The sequence below is a fragment of the Natator depressus genome, chromosome 12 (genome assembly GCF_965152275.1).
Source record: "Natator depressus isolate rNatDep1 chromosome 12, rNatDep2.hap1, whole genome shotgun sequence".
In the NCBI taxonomy this organism is placed as follows: domain Eukaryota; kingdom Metazoa; phylum Chordata; order Testudines; family Cheloniidae; genus Natator; species Natator depressus.
The window spans coordinates 23485450-23504832 of record NC_134245.1 but is presented as its reverse complement, the minus strand read 5'-3'; the positions used below and the strand labels follow the sequence as shown (position 1 = coordinate 23504832).

At 42.8% G+C, this 19383-nt stretch overlaps 1 protein-coding gene across 1 annotated transcript in view; it reads right to left on the bottom strand.

Moving 5' to 3' along the window:
• TDRD12 (tudor domain containing 12) overlaps positions 1-19383 on the bottom strand; it is a 123565-nt gene that overhangs the window by 11078 nt on the left and 93104 nt on the right. The window contains exons 28-29 of the mRNA XM_074968717.1: positions 5372-5535; positions 162-213 (exon numbers count right to left, since the gene is read on the bottom strand). Coding sequence (XP_074824818.1) covers positions 162-213; positions 5372-5535 — 216 coding nt within the window. The remainder of the gene's footprint in view (positions 1-161; positions 214-5371; positions 5536-19383) is intronic.

The following is a 19383-nucleotide window of genomic DNA, read 5'->3' as shown; positions in this document are numbered from 1 at the left end:
GTACCTGTTGTGTGGGTAAATTGAAGATTTCAATAATCAGGGTTGTTAAATCTCACACCTTTCAGGAGCACTAAGTTCACATTAAAAACTGAAAGATGAAGCAGATAACACATTTTCTCACTACAAAAAGTTTGCATTAATATAAATTTAAATTCCAGTACCATTTGCGATGATGCGGTGTAGATTCTTCTGCTTTAAGTTCAGATATAGCATCTAAATTAAAAACAATATATTTTATTCAGCATATAGTATTAATTTACTCCACCAAAAGTTATCTATATCGTGTAAATTTCATCATTGAAGTCTGTTCCAAGGTGAAGAAGAGATAATTTAATGGTATCCAAGTTAGGATTATCAAATATTTATTTTCTTTCAGACTGGTTATTACTACTTTGGGATGTTTTTAAATCCATTTACATGCAAACTACGACGAATCACTAATTAAAAAGGAAACCATTGTATTTTGCATTAAAAGGTACCAAAATCAGACCCAGCACTATTGGACAAAAGGCTATGAAAGAAGAAAAATGCACCATGCAGCCATAAAGATATTAAAACAATCTAGAACAGTACACAGCCCTGTACTGAATTTAACTCTTCAAATTACGGGATTTAGTAATTTGAAAAGAGGTCACACATGGCTTGTAAAACAGCACAGAACAAATTCATAGTGCTACTAATATAAACAGAAGAGGAAAATGTACCCAACCTTCTCTGAAAATTTCCTTCCTTTTAGTAATAAAGAATACTTATGATGGATACTTCAGCGTGGTTGCATTTTGGAAGCAGAACCAAGTAATTGGCTGCAGGAGAATATTCTGATCCCTGAAGTACATGCCAGTTGAGACAACTTCCATACACAGGATAATTTCATCCGACATTTCTAACTCAGTGATAGTTGACATTTTTCGAACTACAGTTAGCACAATTTCTCCAACTACAGAGGATGGGAAGAATTTTCCTTAACAAAATAAACTTCCTCTGCAGCGTGGGGCATAGGTCACTTGCTGGAGGATTCTCTGCACCTTGAAGTCTTTAAACCACAATTTGAGGACTTCAATAGCTCAGACATAGGTAAGGGGTTTGTTACAGGAGTGGGTGGGTAAGACTCTATGGCCTGCGTTGTGCAGGAGGTCAGACTAGACAATCATAATGGTCCCTTCTGACCTTAAAGTCTATGATTCTATGTACTTTGCACGTCAATTTCTATCTCTAGCTGATTCCACACTGTCCCCTTATTTCCAGGGTAGGCCACATTTGTGGCCCTATTATTCAAAGAAAGGTAATTATCAGGTAAACTTGGATAAATTTCCTATTATTCATTATACTAAGGTCCACAGATCTGTTATGATGGGATTTCCACAACCGCGCGCATCCAGAGTGAGAAGCAGCAGCATCCTTTTCACTCTGGATATCCAAATATTAGGAAAATAAATACGCTCATCTTCACCTTAGTAAGGCATTATGGTTAGGGCTGTCAATTAAATCGCAGTTAACTCACGCAATTAACTAAAAAAATTAATCGCACTTATAACAATAGAATATCAACAGAAATTTATTAAATATTTTGGATGTTTTTCTACATTTTTAATATTGATTTCAATTACAACACAGAATACAAAGTTCACAGTGCTCACTTTATATTATTTTTTGATTACAAATATATGCACTGTAAAAATGATAAACAAAAGAAATAGTATTTTTCATGTCACCTCATACAAGTATTGAAGTGCACTCTCTTTATTGTGCAAGTGTAACTGCACTCAAAAACAAAACAGCGTAAATCTTTAGAGCCTACAAGTCCACTCAGTCCTACTTCTTATCCTGCCAATTGCTAAGACAAACAAGTTTGTTTACACTGATGGGAGCTAATGCTGCCTGCTTCTTATTTACTATGTCACCTGAAAGGGAGAACAGGCGTTCACATGGCACTTTTGTAGCCAGCGTTGCAAGATATTTACATGTCAGATGGGGCATACGAATGTTTAGCATATCTCGCATGTAAATATCTTGCAATGCTGGCTACAAAAGTGCCATGTGAATGCCTGTTCTCACTTTCAGGTGACACTGTAAACAAGAAGCAGGCAGCACTATCTCCTGCAAATTGTAACCAACCTTGTATGTCTGAGTGATTGACTGAACAAGAAGTAGGACTGAGTGGACTTGTAGGCGCTAAAGTTTTACATTGTTTTGTTTTTGAATGCACGTTTTTTGTACATAATTCTACATTTGTAAGTTCCACTTTTATGATAAAAGAGATTGCACGACAGTACTTGTATGAGGTGAATTGAAAAACACAATTTTTTTTACAGTGCAAATATTTGTAATCAAAAATAAATATAAAGTGAGCACTGTACACTTTGTATTCTGTGTTGTAATTGAAAATGCAGTAAACATCCAAAAATATTTAAAATAAATGGTATTCTATTGTTGTTTAACAGCGCGATTTATTGCGATTAATTTTTTTAATCGCTTAACAGCCCTAATTATGGTGTAGAGAAAATTTCTGCCACAATCATCACTGGTTGAAGACTGGATGATCAATTTGTAGAATTTGGTGAATTTCCACACCATTGGCCACAGGACAGCCTAACAGATATTGCTATAGGAGATATAGCAGTCTTCTCTGCCCACAAGACTGCTAAAACTCCCAAAGACTGGCTCTGATGTTTAAATTGATTTAAACTTGGGGAATAAATGCTATGCCTGTGCTGCTTCCTGCAGCTCCCATTCGCTGTGAAAAACGAACCACGTGCACTGGGAGCTGAGGGCAGCCGTGCCTCTGGATGGTCAATGTAAACAAACAATCTCACGGCCCACCAGCAGATTACCCTAATGGGCCGCGTGCTGCAGGTTGCCCACCAGTGGTGTAGAATATCATTTAATGTCATGTATTGGGGGTAGCTGTGTTAGACTGTATCCACAAAAACAAGGAGTCCGGTGGCACCTTAAAGACTAATAGATTTATTTGAGCAAAAGCTTTCGTGGGTAAAAACCTCACTTCTTTAGATGCATGAAGTGAAAGTTACAGATGCTGACATAAATACACTGACACAAGAAGAGAAGGGAGTTACCTCACAAGTGGAGAACCAGTGTTGACAGGGCCAATTCTATCAGGGTGGATGTAGTCCACTCCCAACAGTAGATGAGGTGGTGTCAATTTCGGGAGAGGCAAAGCTGCTTCTGTAATGAGCCAGCGGAGGCTCTCTGTACTTGTATGAAGTGAACTGAAAAATACTATTTCTTTTATTTATCATTTTAACAGTGCATATATTTGTAACCAAAAATAATAATATAAAGTGAGCACTATGAACTTTGTGTTCTGCATTGTAACTGAAATCAACATTGAAAATGTAGAAAAACATGCAAAATATTTAATAAATTTCAATTGGCATTCTATTGTTATAAGTATGATTAATTGTGATTAATTTTTGCAATCACGATTAATTTTTTGAGTTAATCACATGCGTTAACTGCAATCGACAGCCCTAATTATTACATGTATATGTATGTTAACCTGCATATATTGATCAACAAACCTGATGCAAATCCTCACAGGAGTAACAGGCTTCTTAGCATGCCCAGACATGCTATCAGATGGGAGAGGGTCAGTAAGACCAATACAGAACACTATGAAAGAACTTCTGTGGAGGGGAAAAGGTTCAAGCAAACATTTCCCTCGGGGTGGGAAGTCAGGGTTTAAACACTGACATTTACACCACTTGCTAATCAACAAAATGAACTGACACCTTATTAAGGCGATGCTTGCTTTTGCCTTTTTGGGACTCTCTAGAGTTTGCAAGACTTATCCTTGAGCAGGCTGTGAGGGTTTCTCCCCTCTGTGAGAATGCTCATGCTCCTGATCTAACCTCCCACAATGGAGTTGCTGCTTTATGCATGTTTTGAGGACCTATACCTCTCTCCAATTCAAAACCCTATGCCTCACCTCAGGAGAGGGAGAGAGGAGCTAGAAGTCAAAATGAAGTCTCTACTGCAAGAAAAACAAATAAAAATTAAAGTTATAAACCAAAATGATCAGGAGAAATGGAACCATCAACTTGTTCTGCCACAGGAGGCAAAAATCTGGTGGCCTGAGCTGAAGGGCAGGACTTTGTCCTGGAGCCTCCAGTAACATTGGAATGCCTTTGAAATCCACAGTTGGAAGGTACTACATATTAATATTGAATGAGGAGAGCAGCTGTGCAGCAGAATTGGAAGAATCCCATATTAGTGTACATTACCAAGTAATCTACAGTATATCTACTGTATCTACTGCTTCACTGCAGCAGTTCAGAATACTAACATTGCTAGGGACCTTTGTTTTCAGATTTTATTTTATTTATTTTTTCCTCTGAATTTATTGGTTTATTACTACAACAACAAAAACTGGTGAAGATTGGTGGGAAAAAACTTAATTTTTCTGGGCAAATATCGGGAATTATTTTGGTGGATGAAAGGATGGGGAAAAAGTAGTCAGTAGATTAATACTTTGATTAATGGAATTAAATGTGGTTTTCTGCTGAACTAAAACAGAACTCAAAACACAAAGCCACCTCTGAGTTTAAAAGAACAATATATCTCTGATCTCCAAATAAAACTTTGCATTTGAATAAAGAGTTTACTGTTGTAGACTTAGAACCATTAGCCTATAAATATTTACATTTAATAATTGGGCCACACCATTTGCAGCACATACACTCTGCTTCATCCTTTTCTCGTTTTTTCCTTTTTTTTTAAACTTTCAGATATTGCCTTGTGTTCTGAAATGTATTCTGATACAGATTTTCATTTTCTTTTCATTTCAGTGTGCCAGATCTTTAAACCATTATCTGCTACCAGCTTGAAATGTGTACATGGTGGGCATGAGATTCATCAGTACGTTCAGATGAGCACCTACGTCAGAGCTTGCGTGCATACCTCTTTGTTTATTGTGTGTATCTTCTAGACTAATACATAGCCTTACTTCAACATGAGCTGTAGCTCACGAAAGCTTATGCTCAAATAAACTGGTTAGTCTCTAAGGTGCCACAAGTACTCCTTTTCTTTTTACACAGACCAATGTATCACATAATACGTGTATCTCATGAAATGTATTGTATTTTCCTAATAAAACAAGTTATTTTTATATATTTGAATGATACAAAAGTACAGTGAAAAAAATCGGAAAAACACAAATGATACTTTTTTTTAAAACCTGGGATTTTTTTTTGGTAAAAAGCAGTTTAAACTGGAAATGAAGATGTTTATATATTGCATACATTTTTCAGTATGCCATAATTTAAAGATTCAACCTTCACCTATATTTTATCTTTTCATGGAAATTTGTTTTTCGAGTTTTCACAATTTACCAAAAAATGGTAGAAATACTTACCACACTGATTATTTTCCAAAATCATTTGAGAGCTATTGCAAATGTCTGTGAAATTTTCTCCCATTAATAAGCTATGTGGACTGGCCACGTCCTGTTCCGGCACACTCTGCCGGCTGTCTACATCCTGCTCCAGCACACTTCTTTTGGGTGTAAAAGAGAGCACTCTGAAAATAAGAAAAGCTTCACTATTATGTGGCAGTTAATAGTATACTATAAGTATCTTTGATATATATTGAAAACATAGTAAAAGCTTGTTAATATGCACTTTTGACATTCTGTAAGCATCAACATAGGATTCCTGAACTTAGGGGAAATTTTCCACAGAAATTGAAGCAAACAGAAAATTAAAGAGCTTTTATTTTGGTGGCGGTGACTATACTGTATTCTGTACCATAACCATGATAGCTATCATTAACATTAGCTTGTATATGAAAGGATTGAAAGGTAGCCAACAGAACTAGGTGGAGAATGGTAAGTCTGATTTGTAGAAGACAGATGTCAAAATCTGGTTCTGTTCCAATATGGAATGGAAATCAAAACTTCTGAGATTCTCCATGAAATAGAATTACACAGTTTCCCATCCACTTCTGCCAAGAGCCCTAGACTATAGGCTCCCATTTGCAAAGAGTCTTAGGGTCCTGGGACTCCCAAGACTTCCAGACTGAGCTCACCATCAACCCACCAGGCAAATGAATGAGGAACTGAGACCCTGGAAGCACATGCTGACTAAGAGCCAGGTGGGCAAGCTGTCAGATGACCAGGCAGGTTTCTGGCAGGCAGAATTGTGTGGTTCCACAGAATGTTTGTATTTTAATGAATTGACAGATACTGATATAAAATAGTGTCATAAATATAAAGGGAAGGGTAAACCCCTTTAAAATCCCTCCTGGCCAGAGGAAATCTCCTCTCACCTGTAAAGGGTTAAGAAGCTAAAGGTAACCTCACTGGCACCTGACCAAAATGACCAATGAGGAGACAAGATACTTTCAAAAGCTGGGAGGAGGGAGAGAAACAAAGGGTATGTGTGTCTGTCTATATTTTGTCTTTGCCGAGGATAGACCAGGAATGAAGCCTTAGAACTTTCAGTAAGTAATCTAGCTAGGTACGTGTTAGATTATGATTTCTTTAAATGGCTGAGAAAAGAATTGTGCTGAATAGAATAACTATTTCTGTCTGTGTATCTTTTTTGTAACTTAAGGTTTTTGCCTAGAGGGGTTCTCTATGTTTTGAATCTAATTACCCTGTAGGGTATCTACCATCCTGACTTTACAGGGGGGATTTTTTTTTATTTCTATTTACTTCTATTTCTATTAAAAGTCTTTTTGTAAGAAAACTGAATGCTTTTTCATTGTTCTCAGATCCAAGGGTTTGGGTCTGTGGTCACCTATGCAAATTGGTGAGGCTTTTTATCCAACATTTCCCTGGAAAGGGGGGGGTGCAAGTGTTGGGAGGATTGTTCATCGTTCTTAAGATCCAAGGGTCTGGGTCTGTAGTCACCTAAGCAAATTGGTGAGGCTTTTTACCAAACCTTGTCCAGGAAGTGGGGTGCAAGGTTTTGGGAAGTATTTTGGGGGGAAAGACGTGTCCAAACAGCTCTTCCCCAGTAACCAGTATTTGTTTGGTGGTGGTAGCGGCCAATCCAAGGACAAAAGGGTGGAATATTTTGTACCTTGAGGAAGTTTTGACCTAAGCTGGTAAAGATAAGCTTAGGAGGTTTTTCATGCAGGTCCCCACATCTGTACCCTAGAGTTCAGAGTGGGGGAAGAACCTTGACAAATAGCCTATGAAAATATAATATGATAGGTACAAACTCGCTCAGATTCTAGAAAATTGTGCCCCTCCAAACTATTACAGTTTTTGAGAAAATCAGAGCAGTGGATAACAAATAGGCAGATAAAATTTAAGTCTTGCTCTGTGACTTAGATTTTACAAAAGCTAATGTTTGTCACAAAGACTATTTTGTAAACAAAGTAAATTTTATCTGCCTATTTGTTATCCACTGCTCTGATTTTCTCAAAAACTGTAATAGCTTGGAGGTAGGATTCTGTCATGAAACAAACATTGCATAAAAACAAAACCATGTGCAGAAATAAATTATCAATACTCAATATTAAAGGAGATTAATAGCACTGCCCCCTCAAGAACCCATACTAAAACTGGTATTAAAATATTAATAATCAGGAAAAAAAGACTTTAGTAGAGAAAAGCAAGTTTGTTGACACTAAATTTTTTGGGTTAGTTAAGACTGAAGACTTGAAACCCAGGACAGCTCTGATCCCTCCTCTGCCTTTCTGGACAAAGACGAATTCAAAGTATACACTTAAGAACCTTTAGTCTGAGGGAATCAATTGTACGTTTTTATATCCAAAAGATGTGAGATCTTTTGAGAGCTTGTATTTGATAGGATTTTTCAAAATGGGTGATTGGATTAAGAAGGGATGGGACGGAGCCCTTAGCTCCTTTCATCTATTTATCCCTGGTTAAGAGAGACCATTCTCTTGAGAAGTGGGATATTGTGTCTCCTAGACTCAGAGTGCCATGGTGTGCTCTTAGGGGTTTTGCTGACACCTCTGGATTTACTATCTGAGCCACAGTTCCACAGTTTTCCTGTGATGTACCGGCCATCCTAACTTTGGAATGTCTATGACTAGTACTTCTGGACAAAAGGAGCATTTCTACCAGTTAAGACTTCCTGTGCCTTCTCAAGGCACTTTATGGCAATAGGAAGGACTGATTTGGTATGGATGCACTATGTATCTTATCCAATTTGTCTCCAAACCAGGAGACATCTGGTTTCTCACCTGTACTGCAACTGGAGTTTCAGATGTGTTGCCCACATGCACATTTCACTAATGGCGTGTATGGAATCTATGGACTTCAGTTCAGAGTCTTTTGGCCAGCAGTGTCTGTATGGTGCTCATGTAGCCCGAGAATCTTTGTGCTTAATGACAAGGGCATAAAAGGGCAGAGCGTGCCCACCGCCTCTCAGTTTTGTCCCAACTGCAGAATCCTGAGTAAAGGACTCTGAGGTCGAGGAAATGGAGGACTGGTTGTGGAATGTGAGTATATGGACAAAACACCTTGACTCCTCCAGTTATTGTAGACATGTGACATCTCATTCTCTTCGAGTGAAAGGATGCAATGGCTGAGGAAGCTTAGAGTCTTCAGAAGAACATGCTACAGCACAGCCTTGCAAACACAGCATTCAGCTTGCAGGCTTCAGTAATAGCACTGTTTTGTGAACACGTGAATGGATCCTCAGGTGGCTGCTCTGCTTATGTCAGAAATATGTGTGTTCCTTAACAATACTGCTGAGGCTGCTTGAGTCCTGGTGGAGAGATCTCAGAGGGGGTGGGATCTCAGATTGGCCACTCCACAGCAAGTCCTCATGCAATCAAAAATCCAGTTCAATAGTCTCTGGATTGATATGGCTTTGCCTTCCAGCCTCTCTGTAATGGAAGCAGTCTAGGTAAAGACATGAACGGTTTTGTTTGTTCTCTGCAAACAGAATGCCTTTCCAACATCTCAATTGTGCAGAGTGGCTTCCACCTTGGAGACATGAAGTTTTAGGAAAGAACTCTGGCAGGTGGATTTGTTGGTCAAAAGAAACTCTACGACTACCTTTGGAAAGAAGTTTGGATATGCTCTTAAGGACACATTGTCTGGATAGAAGACTGCATAAGAAGTTACTCACCTTGTGCATAACAGTGGTTCTTTAAGATATGTCCCCCTATGAGTGTGCTTGCATTCCTGTGCTGCTGATCGGAGAACTTCGGTAGCAATGTCCATTAAGCCCGTACATGGGTTGCTACTCCTTGTGCCTTGCTACAAGGCTAGTCAGCGCACATGAGCTAACACCCCTCCGTTCCTTCTCTACTGCAGAATCAATGACAAAAACTCTGAAGTAGAGGGTAGGAAGGTGGACTGTGGAGCATCCATATGGACACACATCTCAAAGAACCATCATTATTGCACAAGGTGAGTAAATTCTTCTTCAAGTAGTGTCCCTATGGGTGCTCTACTGTAGATGACACCCGAGCAATATCCCTATTGGCGGGTTGGGACTTCAGAGTCAGATCAGTTACAGATGACAATACTGTGGAGCCAAAGAGAGCATCAGAGGCAGAGTCCCCAGTGATCACATAATGTTCTGCGAAGGTGTGGACAGACGCCCATGTCGCCACTCTATAAATTTCTGAGATAGGAACTATCAGGGTTCCCCCCCACACACACACACTGAACTCTGGGGTACAGATGTGGGGACCCGCATGGAAGACCCCTAGGCTTATATTCTACCAGCTTAGGTAGAAACTTTCCCCAGACACAAATTCTTTTCCTTGGATGGTATTGCTGCCACCACCAAGTGATTTACACAAAAATTCAGAAAAGGGACACTTGGAATCCCTATCCCCCACAAAGGTGACCTGGCTCCCCCTTGTCAATTTATGTAGTACATACAGGCTACGTTGTCTGTTAGGCCTCTCGTGTGAGATCCTTTGATCGGGGGGAGGAAATGCACACAGGCATTCCTGACCGCCCTTAGCTCAAGGAGGTTGATGTAAAAGGATATCTCTGTATCGTGAGGTCATTTAGATGCGAACCCCACCTTATGAGCAATACATCGGTGGTGAGAACCAACAATGGGGTAGGTGGTTGTGAGAACAGAATCCCTTTGCAAATGTTGGCTGGGTCTTTCCACTAATCTAAGGAGTTTTTGATCCTGGTGGGTGGTGACAGGGGTTTGTCTAGTCTGTCCCTCTTTGATCTGTAAACTGAGCTGAACCACATCTGGAGACATTGCACGGGAAGCCTGGCCTGATGTATTACCCTTGTGCCCGCTGCCATATGCCCCAAGAGTTGGAGGCAGTGTCTGGCTGATATTTGCAGACTGCTTTGAATGGTCTCTAGGAGCGTGGCCAGAGACAAGAATCTATGTTGAGGCAGGAGAGCTCTGGCCTATAACGAGTTGAGGTCGGTGACTATAAATTCCAGGAGTTTCATTGAGCGTTGATCTGTAGTTCCAGTTCTGTGATTCGGTGAGCCTCTTGGAGAGGCCAGGTTCTGAGGAGGCAATCATCCAGATAAGGGTAAATCATGATCCCTTGGGAGTGTAAGTGTGTGGCCACTACTGTGAGAACTGTGGAAAATACTCTCGGGGCCGATGACAGTCCGAAGGTGAATACCCTGTACTGGTAGTGGTCTTGTCCTAGAGTGGATCTGAGGAACTGTCTGTGAGCTGGTAGGACTGAAATAAGAAGGTGTCCTGAAGATTGTCAAAGATAAAGGGAAGGGTAAACCCCTTTAAAATCCCTCCTGGCCAGAGGAAAAATCCTCTCACCTGTAAAGGGTTAAGAAGCTAAAGGTAACCTCGCTGGCACCTGACCAAAATGACCAATGAGGAGACCAGATACTTTCAAAAGCTGGGAGGAGGGAGAGAAACAAAGGGTCTGTGTCTGTCTGTATGCTGCTTTTGCCGGGGACAGAACAGGAATGGAGTCTTAGAACTTTTAGTAAGTATTCTAGCTAGGTATGTGTTAGATTATGATTTCTTTAAATGGCTGAGAAAAGAACTGTGCTGAATAGAATGACTATTCCTGTCTGTGTGTCTTTTTTGTAACTTAAGGTTTTGCCTAGAGGGATTCTCTATCTTTTGAATCTAATTACCCTGTAAGGTATCTACCATCCTGATTTTACAGAGGTGATTCCTTTACTTCTATTAAAAGTCTTCTTGTAAGAAAACTGAATGCTTTTTCATTGTTCTAAGATCCAAGGGTTTGGGTCTGTGGTCACCTATGCAATTTGGTGAGGATTTTTACCAAACCTTCCCCAGGAAGCGGGGTGCAAGGGTTGGGAGGATTTTGGGGGGAAAGACGTGTCCAAACTACGTTTCCCAGTAAACCCAGATAAAGTTTGGTGGTGGCAGTGGAAATCCAAGAGTAAAATTAATTTGTACCTTGGGGAAGTTTTAACCTAAGCTGGTAAAAGTAAGCTTAGGAGGTTTTCATGCAGGTCCCCACATCTGTACCCTAGAGTTCAGAGTGGGGAAGGAACCTTGACAAAGATCAAGGACCAAAAACCAGTCTCCCTGTTCCAATGCTGGAATGATTGCTGCTAGAGTGACCATCTTGAATTTTTGAGCTTTGACAAATTTGTTCAGAGCTCTGAGGTCTAGTATGGGTCTCCAACGTCCTTTCCTCTTGGTTATTAGGAAATATAGTGAGAGTAGAACCCTTTGCCTCATAGACGTTGAGGTACTGGTTCTACGGCTCCTCTCTGGAGGAGACTATCTACGTCTTGTCGTAGTAAACTCTTTTGAGAAGGGTCCCTGAAGAGGGACAGGGAAGAATGTTGTGGAGAGGGCGGGAGGTAAAATGGACAGAGTGCCCATTGTGAATGATCTCCATCGGTCCGATATTATGCGTTTTCAGGTGCTGCAGAACACTTCCAGCTGGTGGCAAAATGGCTGGACAGTGGTGGTCAGCTATAGCAGTTGGGGGAGTGTTCTATCAATGCCTTGACCAACACATCAAAATTGGTGCTTGGACATAGATGGCTGGGACTAAGAAAACTGCGGGCTAGATGGCTTACTCCTCGAAAATGTATTTTTCTTTCTCTGTGGCTTGTAGTAATGCTGAGCTGGGTATTGGGAGGTGCATGGTTTGTGCTGGGACTGTGGACTAAATTTTCTCTTTTGTCCATCACCACAGCCATGGAGATGGACCTGGCTGCTGTGTCAGCTGTATCGAGGATAGAATGTAGTGTAGCCTTGGCCACAAACTGCCCTGTTGGATGATGGCCTTAAATTAGTTGCAGTGCGACTCGGGCAGCTGCTCAATAAAATTGTTCAGTTTCTAATAGTTTCTGGTGTTGACGGCCGCAGGAATTAGTGTCCACCACGATGGAGGTGGATGGAGGGTGGGAGAAGAGGAATTCAGTCTCCCTTGCTGGGACATATTTTTTGCTCACCCGCTTGAAAGCAAGTAGATGCTGAAACACTGGAGTTGGCCACATGGGTTTTGCAGGGTCCAGAGTGACTTCATTAATAGGTACGGCGATTTTTGAGGATGAGGATGAAAGGAGTATGTCAAGGAGACGATGGTGGGTGTCTCTGACTTCTTCTAGTGGTAACTGGATAGTGCATGTCACTTGCTTCACTAGGTCATGGAAGAGGCGAAAGTCATCAGCCAGAAATGGTGGGGGGAAGCACGACGGCCTTATCCAGGAAGGAGGAGGATGTGATCTTCACGGTCATCTCTTCCTCAACACGACCCTCCTGTTCCTCCGCATTTCTTCTGGAGGTTCTGACGCTCTGAAGGGCACGGTTGAAGGGGTGCACCAAGGGTTCTTGGGTGGGGCTAGAAGCTTGAGAAACAAGGTGGTGATATACGGCCCAAGGGTCCCTGTATAGCCACTGGGGTGGTGGTGGCATAGAGCATGGTAGTGGGTGGCTATACCAAGATGATGCTGGTGGGGCCATCTGAAGGTATGGCTCAGGGGCCCTGTTAATATTGGGCACCATAAGGAGCTTGGGAGAAGTACTTGACACCTCTTTCAGTTCTCTATCCAAGACCTCACTAGAGAGTGGGGGGCATGGCAGGACAGCAGAGAAGACTCGGTGCGGAGGTCCCAGTACTGTGAAGAGGAGACTCTGGTACACGGAGATACCCTTGAGTGCCAGAATTCCGTACTGACCAACTCAGTGCCATTGGCGGTACCAGGGGGATGGGGTTCTTGTCCATACCAATCACTCTGGTGCCGGATGAGGTACTGACAACAGTACCTATGGAGAATCGCCTACCAGCAATGTCTTTTTAGTGGCCTGTTTACTCCTGTCCTTGTCCCTCAGTGCTGTTGACTCAGTGCCTGTGCCCATTGCGTTCACAGGCTTGTCAAGGGTACCTGCTACTGTAGATTTCTGTGAGCCGTACCGGGCTGAGATTGTCTTGGTGCCAATGGTACTGAGGATACCAAATGTTCTGGAGATTGTTTGCGGCTATCTCAGGGCTCACTGTGAAGACTTCTCACTCTCTTTTTCAATGATTTAGGAGTGGGGTCAGTGTCTTGTTTCTCAACCCACAGCCTTTAGATGTTGAGGGCTGTGGGGAAGACTCACATCTGCCAGGTGACTCGTGTTGCGGGTCCGGAGAGCCGCCTCCATGAAGATGAACTTCTGTTTGAGCTCTTACAAGACCTGGGCTTGAGTTGCTGGCAGAGACCACACTTTCATTGAATGTGGCCTTCTCCGAGGCAGCATATGCATTGGGAGTGCTTGTCTGCGACAGGGATCATCTCTTTGCAAGAGAGGCACCTCTTGAAATCTGGTGAACCGGACATACCCTGTTGGGGGAAGGGTCTCCAATACGGGGAAAACAGGATTTTGGGGGGGAGAAAGGATAAGAAAAAGGGAAAAACTTTTAACTATATTAAGTACTAGGAGACTAACTATGGAAATACAAAATTGAAAGCAATAGCCCTAATGGACTCTGAATATCTCCATCTCTAGCCCGGGTCGGTTGAGAAAGAACCAAGGGGGATTAGCCCCCGTGTGCTGACTAGATACGTTGGCATGGCCGGAGGAGACAAAAAGCATGTGTGGGCCTAACAGACACTAGTACCCAGTTTCTCCAATCAGCAGAGCAGGGACACAAGCACATCTACAGTGGAGCATGTGTATGGACGCTACTCGAAGAAGGAGGGTCAGCCGTCAATGCATCAATCTCTCCTACTCTTCTTGCTGAAGCAATCACAACCAAGGTAGATATTTTACTTGATAAGTGTATCAGGGAATAAGCATCATAAGCTCACGAGACAAGGGAGGCAGTGCAAAAGGTCCAAAAGTTAAGGTCCCACGGAGGAATCAGATCCTTAAATCAGACCCTTCAAGAGACCCTACAGTTGGGTGGAACTGTATGGCTTTTTATTGGTAGATAGTGTGCAGAGACAGACGGTAAATGCACTTTGACTGAGCTTGGTGGTAGGGGTCACTTTGTTTCAATTCCAACAGATAGTCTAGGACTTTCAGCATCAGACATTTGTACCTAATGAGGGACTTCTGTCAGCAACAGAATGAAAACCTTGTTCATTTTGCCAGGCAAGTCTGCCTTCCTACTCTTTACCAGACTATCACAGACAGATGAGGTGCATGACTGTTCTACAGTGGACAGCCATCCAGCAGCCAAACAGTGATATGTAGAGACTTCAGATCTGGATGCAGGAACCTACAGTCACTCTGTAAGAGCCAAACCAGCAGCAGGGGGGAGACCTTGGGCTGGGAATTTGAGAGGTTTAACATGTCTGGGAACCAGAACAGCTATCAAAATGAGCTTGTCCAAGTTATACCTTATCTTGTAGAGCACTCTGAGAAAGAGATGTTACTTAGTGGCATAGTCACTAATGTTTGATGTGTGTAAAGCATGTACACATTCCACAGCTAGTATTTGAGTGTCCAGTCGTCATGCATCAGAAAACATCCTAGTCAGCAGGATCCATTGGGATGGCATCCTTGTGAGCTTTGGTGAGAGTATGAAGGATGGAGCTATCTGATCACAACAAGGTCCTTCTTACTGCCCCTGATGCAAGCTGGAGCAGCTCAGACTCAGAACACCTGTTTTCTTGTTGTACGTAGTTCTTAGATAAATAGCAGTTTGTAAATCAGTGATAGCATTAGGCTTTATCTTCCTGGATTTGGGATCTTTAGCAAGGAAAGAACTTAGCCACCAAACACTCAACATTCAAACACCAGTTGCCTGGGATTTAAGAATCACCCCCTACAAGGCCATCATACTTTTGAATGACAGCCACACAAAGTGTTTATTCTACTTTGATGAGGGACACATTCCAAATAGCTGCAAAATATGCAGATCTTTCTCAAATCAAACCCAGTGCTCCAGAAAGTTCCATCTGAGGGCCTTCTTGATGGAGCAGTCAGTGTGCCCAAACTCTGATCCCGAGTTACAAGCATCAATAGCCCCAGGAATCCAGGGTCAGTGCCAGTGGCATCGTCAACCTCCTCCCAAGGTGCCCTTTAAAATCCTTGTCTTCCTCTAGGAAACACAGAATAATCAGATGCTGAGCAGAAAACTTCAATTGTGAAAAAGTGCAGACTGCAGCATAAGCGGGACCAGACCAGACATAAGGCCCCAGGTCCACAAGATTAAAAAGGGATCAGACAGGGCACTCCTGCCTCTACTATCGAAGAGCATTTACACTTCATATTTTTTCTTATGTTACAAATAGGACCATTCAAGGAGTCATATTCGGAACAGATGTCTTGAAGGATGGAGTCCATGATCTCACGCTCATGGTTTGAGGAGAAGCATCTGCTCAAGTTGTCTGCAGACCAGGTAAGCGGACAGCCAATTTGGCATCTGATGCACCAGTTCCACATCTGATTGCTTCTTGGTATACCAGGGAACACCCTGCCCTACTCTGTTTGCTGATGTAGAAAATGGAGGTTGTAGTCTCAGTCATTATTTGGCTTGTCAGTCCCTTGATGCTAGGGAGTAAGGACTCAAAGTTCTGCACACAGCTCTGAGCTCTAGGAGGCTGATGTGCATTCACACTTCTTGTGCTGTCCGTGCACCTGGAGATCCCCCATGTGAGCTTGCCATCCAAAACTATAGTTTTGGACAGAAGGCATTCACAGCGTCTTTCCACCAATACAGAGATGGAAATAAAAATTCAGGCACACAGAAAGGCATGTGCACTTGCTGCTTGAGGGTGGTGTATATGGACATGAACCAGAATTGCATGCACCAAAGTACAACTCCATGCTGTGGTCATTGGATTTGACTTCAACTGTGTAGTTAGAGCTGTCAAGTTCTCAAACCTGTCCTGGGGGAGATAAGCCATGGACTTTATTGGGATAAAGAAGTATTTGCTACAGAACCCATTACCTGGATATTGAGGAGTGTCCCTTTATAGCACCAAGAGACAGAAGCAAAAGAATCTCTTGACATAATACATCTGGGGTGGCTAACCTGAGCCTGAGAAGGAGGCAGAATTTACCAATGTACATTGCCAGAGAGCCACAGTAATACATCCACTCCCCAGCGCCTCCCGGGAGCCCCCCGCAATCGGCGCCATTCCCCCCCCCCAATCAGCTGTTTCATGTGTGCAGGAGGCTATGGGGGGGGGAGGGGGAAGGAGCGAGGGCATGGCAGGCTCAGGGAAAGGACAGGGGCCTTGGGGGAAGGGATGGAATGGGGGCAGAACTTGGGGCAGAGCAGGGGGTTAAGCAGTGAGCACTCCCCAGCATCTATAGCTCCAGCCCCGGAATCAGTGCCTATGCAAGGAGCCGCATATTAACCTCTAAAGAGCTGCATACAGCTCCAGAGCCACAGGCTGGCTACCCCTGCAATAGATACTCGTGAGAAAGATCCCTGAAGAGGGATGAAGAAAGGGCTTGGAAGTAGGCACTATGTGAAAGCTGACGGAATAGCCTGCTGTGGCTCATGGACAGAATGACTGGGCCATGGTGATGAAGGACCATGGATGCCTGAAAAGGGTTAAATGATTCCTAAATGGGAGGGATCGTAGGTCTGGATTCATGAGTCAGTTTGAATCTCCCAACAGCCCCCTTGATAGAAGGATCTACCTCTGGAACTCTTCACACCCTGTGTCTTCTCAGGCTTGGTCTGCCTCAGTACCAGGACTGAAGATGAGGCCCTATGAGTCAGTGAGCCAGTGCTCACACTCTTCAGATCCAAGAGGCCATGTATGGGGGTCCAAAGACCCTGGGTTCAGTGACGGTCTAATGGTTTTTTACTCACAAGGAATACCTCCCTGTCTTTTCAAGTTCTGGATATAAAAGACTTGCAAATTACATATTTTCATGAAATGTGCAATGAGGGCAGTAGAGGCATTTTAGGTGCCTGTTTGTGGACATTGCTTTCTCACGTGAGGGCAGTATTTAAATTAAGGGGACCCAGAAGACGCCATTTTTGAGCCTAAAGTGGAATGTACACATGAACAATCACTTGAATGAGAGCCTATGAACTCAGATGATCACAGGATTTGTTTGACATGGGTATTCACTGTCCCGGGGAATACACAGATGTGGCGCCAGGCTGCTGGGTGCCATGGCCCTGAGAATCTCATTGAGTCCATTGAGGCATCTGTGATGAAAGCTGTTGGCAGGAATATTTTCTTAACAGTAGACTTGGACTCAGGATGGTCCTTGTCATCTAGGGCTTAAGATCTAACAACCAGGATACTGTAGCTCTCGCAGTGTCCAGGGACACTGAGAGCAGCCAATGAGAGACCTCAAAATCCCTCATAAGGGTTGCCCCCCACCTTCCTCTCAGTTGCGTCTTTGGGAAAAAAATTCATTTCTGATGGAATTATTATATCCTTTGCTAATTATGTCACCATAACATCAATCTGTGGTATTTTTGTGATAGAGTAAAAAAAAAAAAAAGCTAAACTTGTGTCTGCTGGTATGTTTTTCCTTGTCAGGGTATTCCATTCATTCCTGATTACATATACAAAAGGAAGAGTGCTGATGTTTTAGAGCCTCAATCAAAACACTCTCTCCCTCCTCAGCAGATGAGAAGTTTGAGACAGAGGATAAAAGTTCTTACATCTTTTGTAGTTTTCCTTCCGTTTTTGTGCCTACTTTGCAGGAGTCCCTGCATAACTGTGGAGAGGGCAGGGTCTCTTGTGGCCCTTTTTGTTGAAAGCCTTGAGCCCCCTAGATAAGTCTTACTCTGTGTTTTTGTCCCACTACTTGTGGGATGAAATATCTTTTTAAGAATCCCCCAATTCAACTTGGGAAGAAGGTAGGAGACCCATTTCTTTCCCCAGAGAGCTGAAAACCCACTTCAGTACCTTGGGCAGAGGAGCCGGGGGGGACTTTGGATCCCTTAAGAGGCTATTCCTTCTGGCTACAGAACCGGCACCTGAGTAAGCACCAGAGCCACAGCGAGAGTTGGAGCCTGGTAAATTTCTGCAGCCATGTTTTTTTTTTTAAACTAAATATATGGAATGGAGGGATTTCCAGCTCATGGGTCTATTAAGTTATTTTTTGTGTGCGTCTGTTCAGGGTGGAACCCACACCATTCGCCCAGCACATCTAATGCCCCTTCCACCTAATGCCACATCAGATGCAAAATGGACACCATGAAAAGAAGAAAAACAAACAGTTATGAAACTTTACTGGTTATCACTGATTGTTACAAGCAGGGGTTGGGACTCCACAATTAATAGCCACACATACCTTTCCCATCTAATACAGTACACCTTATAAACTAGCCATACCGGCTCTGTCCAGGACTGCCTGTAAACAGAGTCCCAAAAAATCTGGCTAGTATAAGTTCCAAAAAAACAAACAAACCCTAAGAGTGTATTATGTTCATTGCTGGCTTTAATATAAGAGTCCAAATTACAGCAGAAGGTGGCAGTCTGTGCCATGGCTGGAGATCAGCTGGGTCTGTTCATGGACCCAGAGATGCCTGAAAACAAGAGACCTCTGGGTCATCTCCATAGCTTGGGGCATCACAACAACTAACCTGAAGCCTGGAAAACAGGAAATGTTATCAGTTCTGCTCTCGAGGAGAAGTCAGACCAGGCTCCCTGTCCAACACTATCCACTGTAGCTGGCAACAAAGGGGAGCACATTCCAGACTGATCTGCCTAGAGGCCATCAGGCTATGGCAGTTCTGCATTGAGAACATTACTTCAATAGCTGTTCACTAGCCTGAGGTTCAGAATCATCTCATGGACTATCCCTGCAGGGCTTCAGGGACCACTCATTTTTCAGGGAAAAATACCTGTCTGAAAACAATCAGCAGAAATGCTCTCAACATTGTGGAATCTAACAGGGCCCCTACGAAATCAATTTTTTGAGTGGGAGCAAAGATTGACTTTACAATGTTGGGGATGAGAACCAGACGGTCAAGCAAGTGCAGTGTGGTCCTGATGCGAGCAAGAACTTCCTCTCTGGATCAGTTCCTCACTAACCAATTGTCCAGATACAGGAAAAATATGAATTCCCTTCTTCCTGAGATACATAG